This window comes from Pseudophryne corroboree, chromosome 4, assembly GCF_028390025.1.
Source record: "Pseudophryne corroboree isolate aPseCor3 chromosome 4, aPseCor3.hap2, whole genome shotgun sequence".
Classification (NCBI taxonomy): Eukaryota; Metazoa; Chordata; class Amphibia; order Anura; family Myobatrachidae; genus Pseudophryne; species Pseudophryne corroboree.
The window spans coordinates 133320300-133333833 of NC_086447.1; the positions used below are offsets into that span (position 1 = coordinate 133320300).

At 48.7% G+C, this 13534-nt stretch overlaps 1 protein-coding gene across 3 annotated transcripts in view; it reads left to right on the plus strand.

The window, feature by feature from the left end:
• Window positions 1-13534, plus strand: part of KIDINS220 (kinase D interacting substrate 220) — a 344589-nt gene that overhangs the window by 102933 nt on the left and 228122 nt on the right. For all 3 annotated transcript variants that reach the window (XM_063915451.1, XM_063915452.1, XM_063915453.1), the window contains exon 14: window positions 1383-1562. In XM_063915451.1, the coding sequence (XP_063771521.1) occupies window positions 1383-1562 (180 nt within the window). The remainder of the gene's footprint in view (window positions 1-1382; window positions 1563-13534) is intronic.

The window sequence follows — 13534 nt, forward strand, 5'->3', positions numbered from 1 at the left end:
TAGCATCTGCTTTGCATGCCAAGAACACAGCTGATTACACTACAGATGCTTGTAAGAATAATTCACTATAGTGTCTTCATATTGAAGATTATCTACCACATGAATTTATTTACATGTATATGTGTGTAGACTGGTGCAACTGGTGATCTGTAGTAGGGTGTGAGATTGAGGAGTCCTATATATAAAATCTGTTATTGGGGGACATCTCCTCGTTATACGATATCGTGTTCAGAACAGAATAGGTGCTTTTTGCACAGATTCCTGGGGCAACAAGCTTTACTTTCCCAGGCTGGTTGTTACCTGCCCTCCATTTAGATCACAGGCTACTCTCTCTGCACTTTAGGAGAATATGCTGAGGATCCTCAGATCCTGGAAGACTTGTGGTCCCCATCTGCTTCCTCACCTGATACTGCAATGCCTTGCCGCCAGATCACAACTACTAGACTCCGCTACCTCCTCTTTGCAGTTTCCTTCTCCCCAACCAATGGTGTCCTTTGTGTGTGACAAACCTCTCTGTACTGTCTGTATGTACCACGCTCATCCCTCTAGGCAGCATGTCAAACCACAGATAGGAATGTTCCCAGCCCAAGGTTGCTCCTTCCGGTTATTTATTTTAATTAGATCAGCAACATCCCTCTTGAATGCTAATGGAAGTTTTATCTTTGGCATCTCCCAAAAGAGTAACTGATCTGGCGGATTCATCCGTTAAAGATGACACTAGGCTCATACACTAATGTGCTTCCCCATTCCTCCTTCACCAAGGCCTATCCCATCTGTCCTCTCTGTCATACCCTTACAAGGTGGAGTTACATTACCTTTTATGTAGTTTATACCCTACAACCTTCATTCCCGCCAGTCTCATTCTCTTTGTCAGACTCTTTATTCTTCCTTTAGGGCATTGTAATAATCTTATTTCTGCATTTACACAGCTGCCACGTATTCACCTTTTAGAAGACCGTGTGCGAATACAGCACTATTTTGGCACTGAATAAGACTCTAATGCTTATGCAGGAACAGATAATCACTGTACACAGTTCTTAACATGCATGACTTTTTAACTATTGATGCGTCATGTATTTTCATAGTAACACTTGTACACTGACCATCAGTTTCTGCAGACCAGACTGTAGAGTTAGTAGTGTGATCACATGGGCATTTAACATGCAGATAGTGTCTGTGTACGCTGGGCCACAGGTAAATTCAGTGATGGGAAAAGATGACCATCACATCTATACGATAGCCTTTGTTTCTGACCACCCGTGCTAGGTATATGCATTATATTTTATTTGATAACTTTACTTTGGATGTTAATGATTACTCTGTGAGGCTTGCTGCTGCTCTTTCTGGTTTGACGCATTGTATGTTCTCTCCTGCCAATGTAGATGAAATGAAGACCTTTGCTGGGCAGCAGATTGAGCCACTCTTCCAGTTCTCCTGGCTCATTGTATTTCTCATCTTGATGATGTGTAGCACTCTTGGGCTGCTGCTGGCGTTCACCGTGGATGCTAAGCTGGGGATATCGGTGTCACTCAGTTTATTGGCTGTCCTCTACATATTCTTCAGTAAGTGACTAGTGGGCTATAATGCTCATCATAGTTATAGAACCATGTAACTGGTACTGTTTGTTAACTTTAAACAAAGCTAAAAATAATTACGGTTTCCGCAGTCAACAGTTTTCACAAACCTTAGCATGGGAAAAAAAATATCTTGCCCACTGCAAGCTGTTGAAGGCTTTCTGCCCATCCAGATATTCCGGAAAATTGGTTTATGAGGTCTAGAAGTCTCTCTGGCCTCATGAAGGATCAGTTGACAAAATACTTTTGAGTGACTTTTTTTTTTCTTTCTTTTTTGTATGCAAATCTTCTGCAACATTGTTTCTGCTGATACTGGAGATTTAGCGCCTTATGGTCACAATGTGTGAAGTATTCATCCAAAACGTTTTTTGGTGTCTAATAAAGCGTAAAAGTCTCCAAACATCTGCAAGTGATTTGTTACAATTCTCTGATCCCCTGACGCCGAGCCTGTATATAAAGCATATTTAACATGTTGAAAAATCTTGATTCCCCGATCCTGACCCGAAAATGGTCGGGATCAGCAGTGCAGGGATTTTTAACATGAAGAATGTCCCCAATTCCCTGACAGATCACCCATCATCGATGGCCACTGTTCAGCTGTTTCACATGGATCAGGAAATCTAGAAAACAGCCGCTTGATGTATGGGGCCCTTAAGTTGTGTGACCTTGGGAGAGGTGATGTGTGGGAAAGTAACTTTGCTCATGATGAATAACTTCCCCTAGAACTGGCAATAGGAAAGTACTCAAATTCTCTGTTAACTGGTACAATAATCAGTAGAGAATGCCCATATGTTGTATAAAACATGCAAAATGCTTATTTCTCTGTCAGCAAGGCTGGGGAACACTGGCCCATGGGCATTGCAGGTTTGGGCTGGGGCTGGCGCCTAAATTAAACTGTAGATTTAAAAGTAAGCTCCTCTCCATGCAACCCTGGAATTCCAATCTCCTTTAGGTGCTTATGGGTTGGGCATGTTCTAGGAGGGCTGCAGAGCCCTGGTTTTAGATTAGTTTATTTGAACATTTTATTTGTACATTTATCTTTCCTTGTAGCTGGGTTTCTGTGTAGCCGTGCACAATGTGAATGTAGTGGGAGCTGTGTTCAGCTTGCCAGTTATAGCTGCGTTAGCGGAGGTGTGCAGCCAGCAGTAACCCCACCCCCCCTCAGCACTCTGGCCTCAGTGGAAGCCGCCTGGGCCTGCGGATCGTATGTTGAGTGGTCTATTTCTGACTCTGGCTTCACTCCCGTACACAGAGGTGGAGCACGCGCTACAGGTCGCCGTGTAATACCCGCAGGTTTTTCCTCCGCAAGAGAAAGTTTTCTATGTCTGTGGAGAGTGGGCGGAGCTTTGAATGCTGTAGTAGGGATGGACATCTGAAGCCCATCATCGAATGGTGAATGGGCTTCCGCCATCGAATGTTCTGATGCAATGGTAGCTAACCATCACATTAAAAGCATTTGATAGAAAATCCATCGCAATGTTCGCACATGTGCAAGTTTCCTAGTTCGCGCATCCGCAATACGCCGTAATGTTGCTTAATGAGGGTGGTACAGAGGACGGGGCCCAGAACAGAGACGGGCTGTTAAAAGAGGAGGCGGAGTAGCCACAGCAACCACGCCAGTAACCTGAGTTATGCAGAGACCAGTGAGCTGAGTGACGCCACGGACATGGAGGAGAGTGACATAGCCAGGCTCATCGCAATTTGCATCGCTGCTGCTGCAGGGGCAAGGGCTGTGCACGGATTCGTACTCAGTCTCAGAGAGCAAATCACAGCAAGCAATCTGCTACAATCGGAATAATCTGCTACCGCCATGTGATGGTGGCAAACATCGGAATACTGCCATCGAATGGTAAAAACATTAACATCACAACAAAAACATTGATAGCTGCTAACCATTGTGTTTCGATGTCCATCCTGCAGTAGTACAGTTTGGGAGGCTTGCTCACAGAACGAGCAGTTTCACAGCGTGGGTAAAGCTTGTAAATCAACTGCCGGGACTGCTGTCTCTCCTGGGAAGACACCACCTCCTCTTCTTTCCAGCTTCAAAGTTGGCTAAGTGCATTTATATATATTTCTCTGACGTCCTAAGTGGATGCTGGGGACTCCGTAAGGACCATGGGGAATAGCGGCTCCGCAGGAGACAGGGCACAAAAGTAAAAGCTTTAGGATCAGGTGGTGTGCACTGGCTCCTCCCCCTATGACCCTCCTCCAAGCCTCAGTTAGGTTTTTGTGCCCGGCCGAGAAGGGTGCAATCTAGGTGGCTCTCCTAAAGAGCTGCTTAGAGTAAAAGTTTTGTTAGGTTTTTTATTTTCAGTGAGTCCTGCTGGCAACAGGCTCACTGCAACGAGGGACTTAGGGGAGAAGAAGTGAACTCACCTGCGTGCAGGATGGATTGGCTTCTTAGGCTACTGGACACTAGCTCCAGAGGGACGATCACAGGTACAGCCTGGATGGGTCACCGGAGCCGCGCCGCCGACCCCCTTGCAGATGCTGAAGAGAGAAGAGGTCCAGAAATCGGCGGCTGAAGACTTCCCAGTCTTCTTAAGGTAGCGCACAGCACGGCAGCTGTGCGCCATTGCTCTCAGCACACTTCACACCAACGGTCACTGAGGGTGCAGGGCGCTGGGGGGGGCGCCCTGGGCAGCAATGAAAGTACCTATGCTGGCTAAAAATACATCACATATAGCCTCTGGGGCTATATGGATGTATTTAACCCCTGCCAGGTTGTCAGAAAAACGGGAGAAGAAGCCCGCCGAAAAGGGGGCGGGGCCTATTCTCCTCAGCACACAGCGCCATTTTCCTACACCGCTCCGCTGCTAGGAAGGCTCCCAGGCTCTCCCCTGCACTGCACTACAGAAACAGGGTTAAAACAGAGAGGGGGGGCATTTTGTGTGGCGATATTATAATATATTAAGATGCTATAAGGGAAAACACTTATATAAGGTTGTCCCTGTATAATTATAGCGTTTTGGTGTGAGCTGGCAAACTCTCCCTCTGTCTCCCCAAAGGGCTAGTGGGGTCCTGTCCTCTATCAGAGCATTCCCTGTGTGTGTGCTGTGTGTCGGTACGTGTGTGTCGACATGTATGAGGACGATGTTGGTGAGGAGGCGGAGCAATTGCCTGTAATGGTGATGTCACTCTCTAGGGAGTCGACACCGGAATGGATGGCTTATTTAGGGAATTACGTGATAATGTCAACACGCTGCAAGGTCGGTTGACGACATGAGACGGCCGGCAAACCAATTAGTACCTGTCCAGGCGTCTCAAACACAGTCAGGGGCTTTAAAACGCCCATTACCTCAGTCGGTCGACACAGACACAGACACGGACACTGACTCCAGTGTCGACGGTGAAGAAACAAACGTATTTTCCATTAGGGCTACACGTTACATGTTAAGGGCAATGAAGGAGGTGTTACATATTTCTGATACTACAAGTACCACAAAAAAGGGTATTATGTGGGGTGTGAAAAAACTACCTGTAGTTTTTCCTGAATCAGATAAATTAAATGAAGTGTGTGATGATGCGTGGGTTTCCCCCGATAGAAAATTATTGGCGTTATACCCTTTCCCGCCAGAAGTTAGGGCGCGTTGGGAAACACCCCCTAGGGTGGATAAGGCGCTCACACGCTTATCAAAACAAGTGGCGTTACCGTCTCCAGATACGGCCGCCCTCAAGGAGCCAGCTGATAGGAGGCTGGAAAATATCCTAAAAAGTATATACACACATACTGGTGTTATACTGCGACCAGCGATCGCCTCAGCCTGGATGTGCAGCGCTGGGGTGGCTTGGTCGGATTCCCTGACTGAAAATATTGATACCCTTGACAGGGACAGTATTTTATTGACTATAGAGCATTTAAAAGATGCATTTCTATATATGCGAGATGCACAGAGGGATATTTGCACTCTGGCATCAAGAGTAAGTGCGATGTCCATGTCTGCCAGAAGATGTTTATGGACACGACAGTGGTCAGGTGATGCAGATTCCAAACGGCACATGGAAGTATTGCCGTATAAAGGAGGAGTTATTTGGGGTCGGTCCATCGGACCTGGTGGCCACGGCAACAGCTGGAAAATCCACCTTTTTTACCCCAAGTCACATCTCAGCAGAAAAAGACACAGTCTTTTCAGCCTCAGTCCTTTCGTCCCCATAAGGGCAAGCGGGCAAAAGGCCAGTCATATCTGCCCAGGGGTAGAGGAAAGGGAAGAAGACTGCAGCAGGCAGCTCCTTCCCAGGAACAGAAGCCCTCCACCGCTTCTGCCAAGTCCTCAGCATGACGCTGGGGCCGTACAAGCGGACTCAGGTGCGGTGGGGGGTCGTCTCAAGAGTTTCAGCGCGCAGTGGGCTCACTCGCAAGTGGACCCCTGGATCCTACAAGTAGTATCCCAGGGGTACAGATTGGAAGTTCGAGACGTCTCCCCTCGCAGGTTCCTGAAGTCTGCTTTACCAACGTCTCCCTCCGACAGGGAGGCAGTATTGGAAACAATTCACAAGCTGTATTCCCAGCAGGTGATAATCAAAGTACCCCTCCTACAACAAGGAAAGGGGTATTATTCGACACTATTTGTGGTACTGAAGCCAGACGGCTCGGTGAGACCTATTCTAAATCTGAAATATTTGAACACTTACATACAAAGGTTCAAATCAAGATGGAGTCACTCAGAGCAGTGATAGCGAACCAGGAAGAAGGGGACTATATGGTGTCCCTGGACATCAAGGATGCTTACCTCCATGTCATAATTTGCCCTTCTCACCAAGGGTACCTCAGGTTCGTGGTACAGAACTGTCACTATCAGTTTCAGACGCTGCCGTTTGGATTGTCCACGGCACCCCGGGTCTTTACCAAGGTAATGGCCGAAATGATGATTCTTCTTCAAAGAAAAGGCGTCTTAATTATCCCTTACTTGGACGATCTCCTGATAAGGGCAAGGTCCAGAGAACAGTTGGAGGTCGGAGTAGCACTATCTCAAGTAGTTCTACGACAGCACGGGTGGATTCTAAATATTCCAAAATCGCAGCTGATTCCGACGACACGTCTGCTGTTCCTAGGGATGATTCTGGACACAGTCCAGAAAAAGGTGTTTCTCCCAGAGGAGAAAGCCAGGGAGTTATCCGAGCTAGTTAGGAACCTCCTAGAACCAGGCCAAGTGTCAGTGCATCAATGCACAAGAGTCCTGGGAAAAATGGTGGCTTCTTACGAAGCGATTCCATTCGGCAGATTTCACGCAAGAATTTTTCAGTGGGATCTGCTGGACGAATGGTCCGGATCGCATCTTCAGATGCATCAGCGGATAATCCTGTCTCCAAGGACAAGGGTGTCTCTTCTGTGGTGGCTGCAGAGTGCTCATCTACTAGAGGGCAGCAGATTCGGCATTCAGGACTGGGTCCTGGTGACCACGGATGCCAGCCTGAGAGGCTGGGGAGCAGTCACACAGGGAAGAAATTTCCAAGGAGTGTGGTCAAGTCTGGAGACTTCTCTCCACATAAATATACTGGAGCTAAGGGCAATTTACAATGCTCTGAGCCTAGGAAGACCTCTACTTCAAAGTCAACCGGTGCTGATCCAGTCGGACAACATCACGGCAGTCGCCCACGTAAACAGACAGGGCGGCACAAGAAGCAGGAGGGCAATGGCAGCAAGGATTCTTCGCTGGGCGAAAAATCATGTGATAACACTGTCAGCGGTGTTCATTCCGGGAGTGGACAACTGGGAAGCAGACTTCCTCAGCAGGCACGACCTCCACCCGGGAGAGTGGGGACTTCATCTGGAAGTCTTCCACATGGTTGTGAACCGTTGGGAAAGACCAAAGGTGGACATGATGGCGTCCCGTCTGAACAAAAAACTGGACAGGTATTGCGCCAGGTCAAGAGACCCTCAGGCAATAGCAGGGACGCTCTGGTAACACCGTGGGTGTACCAGTCGGTGTATGTGTTCCCTCCTCTGCCTCTCATACCCAAGGTACTGAGAATTATAAGACGGAGAGGAGTAAGAACTATACTTGTGGCTCCGGATTGGCCAAGAAGGACTTGGTACCCGGAACTTCAAGAGATACTAAGAAGGGACTTGCTTCAGCAAGGATCATGTCTGTTCCAAGTCTTACCGCGGCTGCGTTTGACGGCATGGCGGTTGAACGCGGGATCCTAAGGGAAAAAGGCATTCCGGAAGAGGTCATCCCTACCCTGGTCAGAGCCAGGAAGGAGGTGACCGCACAACATTATCACCACATTTGGCGAAAATATGTTGCATGGTGTGAGGCCAGGAAGGCCCCACGGAGGAATTTCAACTCGGTCGATTCCTGCATTTCCTGCAAACAGGAGTGTCTATGGGCCTCAAATTGGGGTCCATTAAGGTTCAAATTTCGGCCCTGTCGATTTTCTTCCAGAAAAAATTGGCTTCAGTTCCTGAAGTCCAGAAGTTTGTCAAGGGAGTACTGCATATACAACCCCCTTTTGTGCCTCCAGTGGCACTGTGGGATCTCAACGTAGTTTTGGGATTCCTCAAATCACATTGGTTTAAACCGCTCAAATCTGTGGATTTGAAATATCTCACATGGAAAGTGACCATGCTGTTGGCCCTGGCCTCGGCCAGGCGAGTGTCAGAATTGGCGGCTTTGTCTCACAAAAGCCCATATCTGATTGTCCATTCGGACAGGGCAGAGCTGCGGACTCGTCCCCAGTTTCTCCCTAAGGTGGTGTCAGTGTTTCACCTGAACCAGCTTATTGTGGTACCTGCGGCTACTAGGGACTTGGAGGACTCCAAGTTGCTAGATGTTGTCAGGGCCCTGAAAATATATGTTTCCAGGACGGCTGGAGTCAGGAAAACTGACTTGCTGTTATCCTGTATGCACCCAACAAACTGGGTGCTCTTGCTTCTAAGCAGACGATTGCTAGTTGGATGTGTAGTACAATTCAGCTTGCACATTCTGTGGCAGGCCTGCCACAGCCAAAATATGTAAATGCCCATTCCACAAGGAAGGTGGGCTCATCTTGGGCGGCTGCCCGAGGGGTCTCGGCTTTACAACTTTGCCGAGCTGCTACTTGGTCAGGGGCAAACACGTTTGCAAAATTCTACAAATTTGATACCCTGGCTGAGGAGGACCTGGAGTTCTCTCATTCGGTGCTGCAGAGTCATCCGCACTCTCCCGCCCGTTTGGGAGCTTTGGTATAATCCCCATGGTCCTTACGGAGTCCCCAGCATCCACTTAGGACGTCAGAGAAAATAAGAATTTACTTACCGATAATTCTATTTCTCGTAGTCCGTAGTGGATGCTGGGCGCCCATCCCAAGTGCGGATTGTCTGCAATACTTGTACATAGTTATTGTTAACTAAAACGGGTTATTATTGTTGTGAGCCATCTTTTCAGAGGCTCCGCTGTTATCATGCTGTTAACTGGGTTCAGATCACAGGTTGTACAGTGTGATTGGTGTGGCTGGTATGAGTCTTACCCGGGATTCAAAATCCTTCCTTATTGTGTACGCTCATCCGGGCACAGTATCCTAACTGAGGCTTGGAGGAGGGTCATAGGGGGAGGAGCCAGTGCACACCACCTGATCCTACAGCTTTTACTTTTGTGCCCTGTCTCCTGCGGAGCCGCTATTCCCCATGGTCCTTACGGAGTCCCCAGCATCCACTACGGACTACGAGAAATAGAATTATCGGTAAGTAAATTCTTATTTTCCGCAGCGGGGTACACTGGGATTCCACAGGGAATAACATCTGGTTGTAGAGTTGGATCTTGATCCGAGGCATCAACAGGCTAAAGCTTTGACCATTCCCAGGATGCCTTGCACCGCCTCCTCTATAACCCCGCCTCCATGCACAGGAGCTCAGTTTTGTTAACCAGTCCTATGCAGCAGCAGGTAAAAGAGACGATAACAGTTAGTAGCCACAGCGAACCACATTCTCACGACAGGAGAAGGTACCAGCGGCTAATGCCATACAAACCCAAAGAAGCTAAGTGCGTCAGGGTGGGCGCCCTGTGGAATCCAGTGTACCTCGCATAAAGATTTAAGAAAGGTAAGGTCTTACCATAAATCTCCTTTTCTGCAGCGGGGTACACTGGTATTCCACAGGGAATAACATCGGGGATGTCCTAAAGCAGTTCCTCATGGGAGGGGACGCACAAGAACCCGGCATCCAAAGGAGGGATCCTAGGAGGCGGATGTATTGAAGGCATAGAACCTTATGAACGTGTTCACTGAGGACCACGTAGCCGCCTTGCACAATTGTTTAAGGGGCGCACCACAGCGGGCCGCCCAAGAAGGACCAACAGACCGAGTAGAATGGGCTTAGATGGTAGCAGGAGCTGGAAGACAAGCCTGTACATAAGCATGTGCAATCACCATTCTAATACATCTGGCCAAGGTCTTCTTATTAGCAGGCCAGCTACGGTTGAGAAAACCAAAGAGAACAAAGAGAGAGTCAGATCTCCTAAGTGAAGCTATTCTTTTCACATAAATACGGAGAGCCCGTACTACATCCAATAACCTCTCTTTGGAGGATAAACCAGGAGAGGTAAAGACCGGAACCACAATCTCGTGGTTAAGGTGGAAAGACGACACCACCTTAGGCAGATATTTGTTGTACGCTGCATATTGCTGTGTCTCACAATCCGCTATGTGTGTTTATCATTATAAATTTTGGTGTCACTCTCGCCTATGCCTATTTATGTATGTTATATGTTGTGTCTCACACTCACCAATGTGTGTTTATCGGTATATATTGCTGTCACTCTCACCTATGTGTATCTAAGGACGCTGCATTTTAAGGGGCTCACACTCGCGTATGTGTGGTTTTCAGTTTGTTTTGCTGGGTCACTGACGTGTGATCTTTGCATGGAGGTCACCAGCTACATCGGGAACCTTGTGTGATCGGTCAGGTATCGCCCAATTACGCACAGATACCGAGAGACTGTGCATCAGCCATAGTACAGCTTGAAGGGGCTCAGATTCTAGGCAGGTCGTTGTCCTATCTTGTACAGTAGTAATGTGGAGCTCCTGCAGGACGCTGGATAGCTTTGGTTGTTTTCTCCTCTCAAGTGCAGTATTGACTCCTTTGTTATGGGTAGGTCATCCTCTCACTCCATCGCATGTAACGTGCAGAATGTGGGGTTTGAAGAGTTTTCCCTTGCGTATTACGGTCTGTACGGTTGTTAGCCACCCTTTCTCTTACGTCCTAGAGGATGCTGGGGTCCATATTAGTACCATGGGGTATAGACAGGTCCACCAGGAGCCATTGGCACTTTAAGACTTTGATAGTGTGGGCTGGCTCCTCCCTCTATGCCCCTCCTACCAGACTCAGTTTAGAAAATGTGCCCGGAGGAGCCGGTCACAGCTAGGGGAGCTCCTAGAGTTTCTTTGGTTTTATTTTTTTATTAAGACTGGTTAGGCACAGGGAGGCTGCTGGCAACAGCCTCCCTGCTTCGTGGGACTTAGGTGGGGGGGAGTAGTGTCCAACCCGCTGAGGTTAATGGCCACTATCTCCGTTGACAGGACACCGAGCTCCTGAGGGGGATGGATCGTTAGCCCCAGAGGCGACCGCTCACTCCCGCAGCTTGCCGCCACCCCCTAACAGAGCCAGAGGATCGTGGCGGTGAATGTAACACCAGTGACCCGACAGGTGGGGAGCTGGTATAAATGGTGGCATCAGGGTGTGGAGTGCAGTACTAACACTGTGCTCCGGAAGGCTCAGGTAAAGTTGCGGCACTTTGAGGGGCGCCCTGGGCCAGCGACGATACCCTTATCACTGATCACTCAGCTAGCACGGACTTTGGTTGCACTGCTAGCGCCACTACCTCAGGCCAGTATAAAGATTTAAATTGTGCGGGAAGACGCGCCATGTTAAGGGGGCGGAGCTTCTCCTGAGTGCGGAATCCAGCGCCATTTTCTTCCTGCAGATCCACCGCTGAGATGCTGACAGTGAGCGCTGACCCTCCACGACTCCATTTATCCTGTGCGGTACCAAGGGGTGGTAGAAGGGGGGGGAGGCTGTATTTTACTGTGTATTTCTATTAAGGGTACACAGTCAGTGCCAGGCAGTTATTTTATAACTACCTATTCGGGCACTGTGTGTGCTCGCTTCAAGCTCTGTGTTTCTCTGAGGGTACTTGGTGGGGAAACTGTGTCTGACATTTTCCTATGTGTGTGTGTGTGTGTGTGTGTGTATGCAAATTCCCACATAACCATGTCCAGGGACTCTGTGTCTTCTCCAGAGGAATCCATTCCATGTACTCAGGAATGTAATATTTTGTCTCAGCCCTCCGAATCTGAGCCCCAATTGGTAGCTTCTATTAAGGGAATGATATCCCAGATTTCTCTGACGTCCTAAGTGGATGCTGGGGACTCCGTCAGGACCATGGGGAATAGCGGCTCCGCAGGAGACAGGGCACAAAAGTAAAAGCTTTAGGATCAGGTGGTGTGCACTGGCTCCTCCCCCTATGACCCTCCTCCAAGCCTCAGTTAGGTTTTTGTGCCCGGCCGAGAAGGGTGCAATCTAGGTGGCTCTCATAAAGAGCTGCTTAGAGTAAAAGTTTTGTTAGGTTTTTTATTTTCAGTGAGTCCTGCTGGCAACAGGCTCACTGCAACGAGGGACTTAGGGGAGAAGAAGTGAACTCACCTGCGTGCAGGATGGATTGGCTTCTTAGGCTACTGGACACTAGCTCCAGAGGGACGATCACAGGTACAGCCTGGATGGGTCACCGGAGCCGCGCCCCCGACCCCCTTGCAGATGCTGAAGAGAGAAGAGGTCCAGAAATCGGCGGCTGAAGACTTCTCAGTCTTCATGAGGTAGCGCACAGCACTGCAGCTGTGCGCCATTGCTCTCAGCACACTTCACACCAACGGTCACTGAGGGTGCAGGGCGCTTGGGGGGGCGCCCTGGGCAGCAATGAAAGTACCTATGCTGGCTAAAAATACATCACATATAGCCCCTGGGGCTATATGGATGTATTTAACCCCTGCCAGGTTGTCAGAAAAACGGGAGAAGAAGCCCGCCGAAAAGGGTGCGGGGCCTATTCTCCTCAGCACACAGCGCCATTTTCCTACACCGCTCCGCTGCTAGGAAGGCTCCCAGGCTCTCCCCTGCACTGCACTACAGAAACAGGGTTAAAACAGAGAGGGGGGGCACTTATTTGGCGATATTATTATATATTAAGATGCTATAAGGGAAAACACTTATATAAGGTTGTCCCTGTATAATATAGCGTTTTGGTGTGTGCTGGCAAACTCTCCCTCTGTCTCCCCAAAGGGCTAGCGGGGTCCTGTCCTCTATCAGAGCATTCCCTGTGTGTGTGCTGTGTGTCGGTACGTGTGTGTCGACATGTATGAGGACGATGTTGGTGAGGAGGCGGAGCAATTGCCTGTAATGGTGATGTCACTCTCTAGGGAGTCGACACCGGAATGGATGGCTTATTTAGGGAATTACGTGATAATGTCAACACGCTGCAAGGTCGGTTGACGACATGAGACGGCCGGCAAACCAATTAGTACCTGTCCAGGCGTCTCAAACACCGTCAGGGGCTTTAAAACGCCCATTTACCTCAGTCTGTCGACACAGACACGGACACTGACTCCAGTGTCGACGGTGAAGAAACAAACGTATTTTCCATTTGGGCCACACGTTACATGTTAAGGGCAATGAAGGAGGTGTTACATATTTCTGATACTACAAGTACCACAAAAGAGGGTATTATGTGGGGTGTGAAAAAACTACCTGTAGTTTTTCCTGAATCAGATAAATTAAATGAAGTGTGTGATGATGCGTGGGTTTCCCCCGATAGAAAATTATTGGCGTTATACCCTTTCCCGCCAGAAGTTAGGGCGCGTTGGGAAACACCCCTTAGGGTGGATAAGGCGCTCACACGCTTATCAAAACAAGTGGCGTTACCGTCTCCAGATACGGCCGCCCTCAAGGAGCCAGCTGATAGGAGGCTGGAAAATATCCTAAAAAGTATATACAC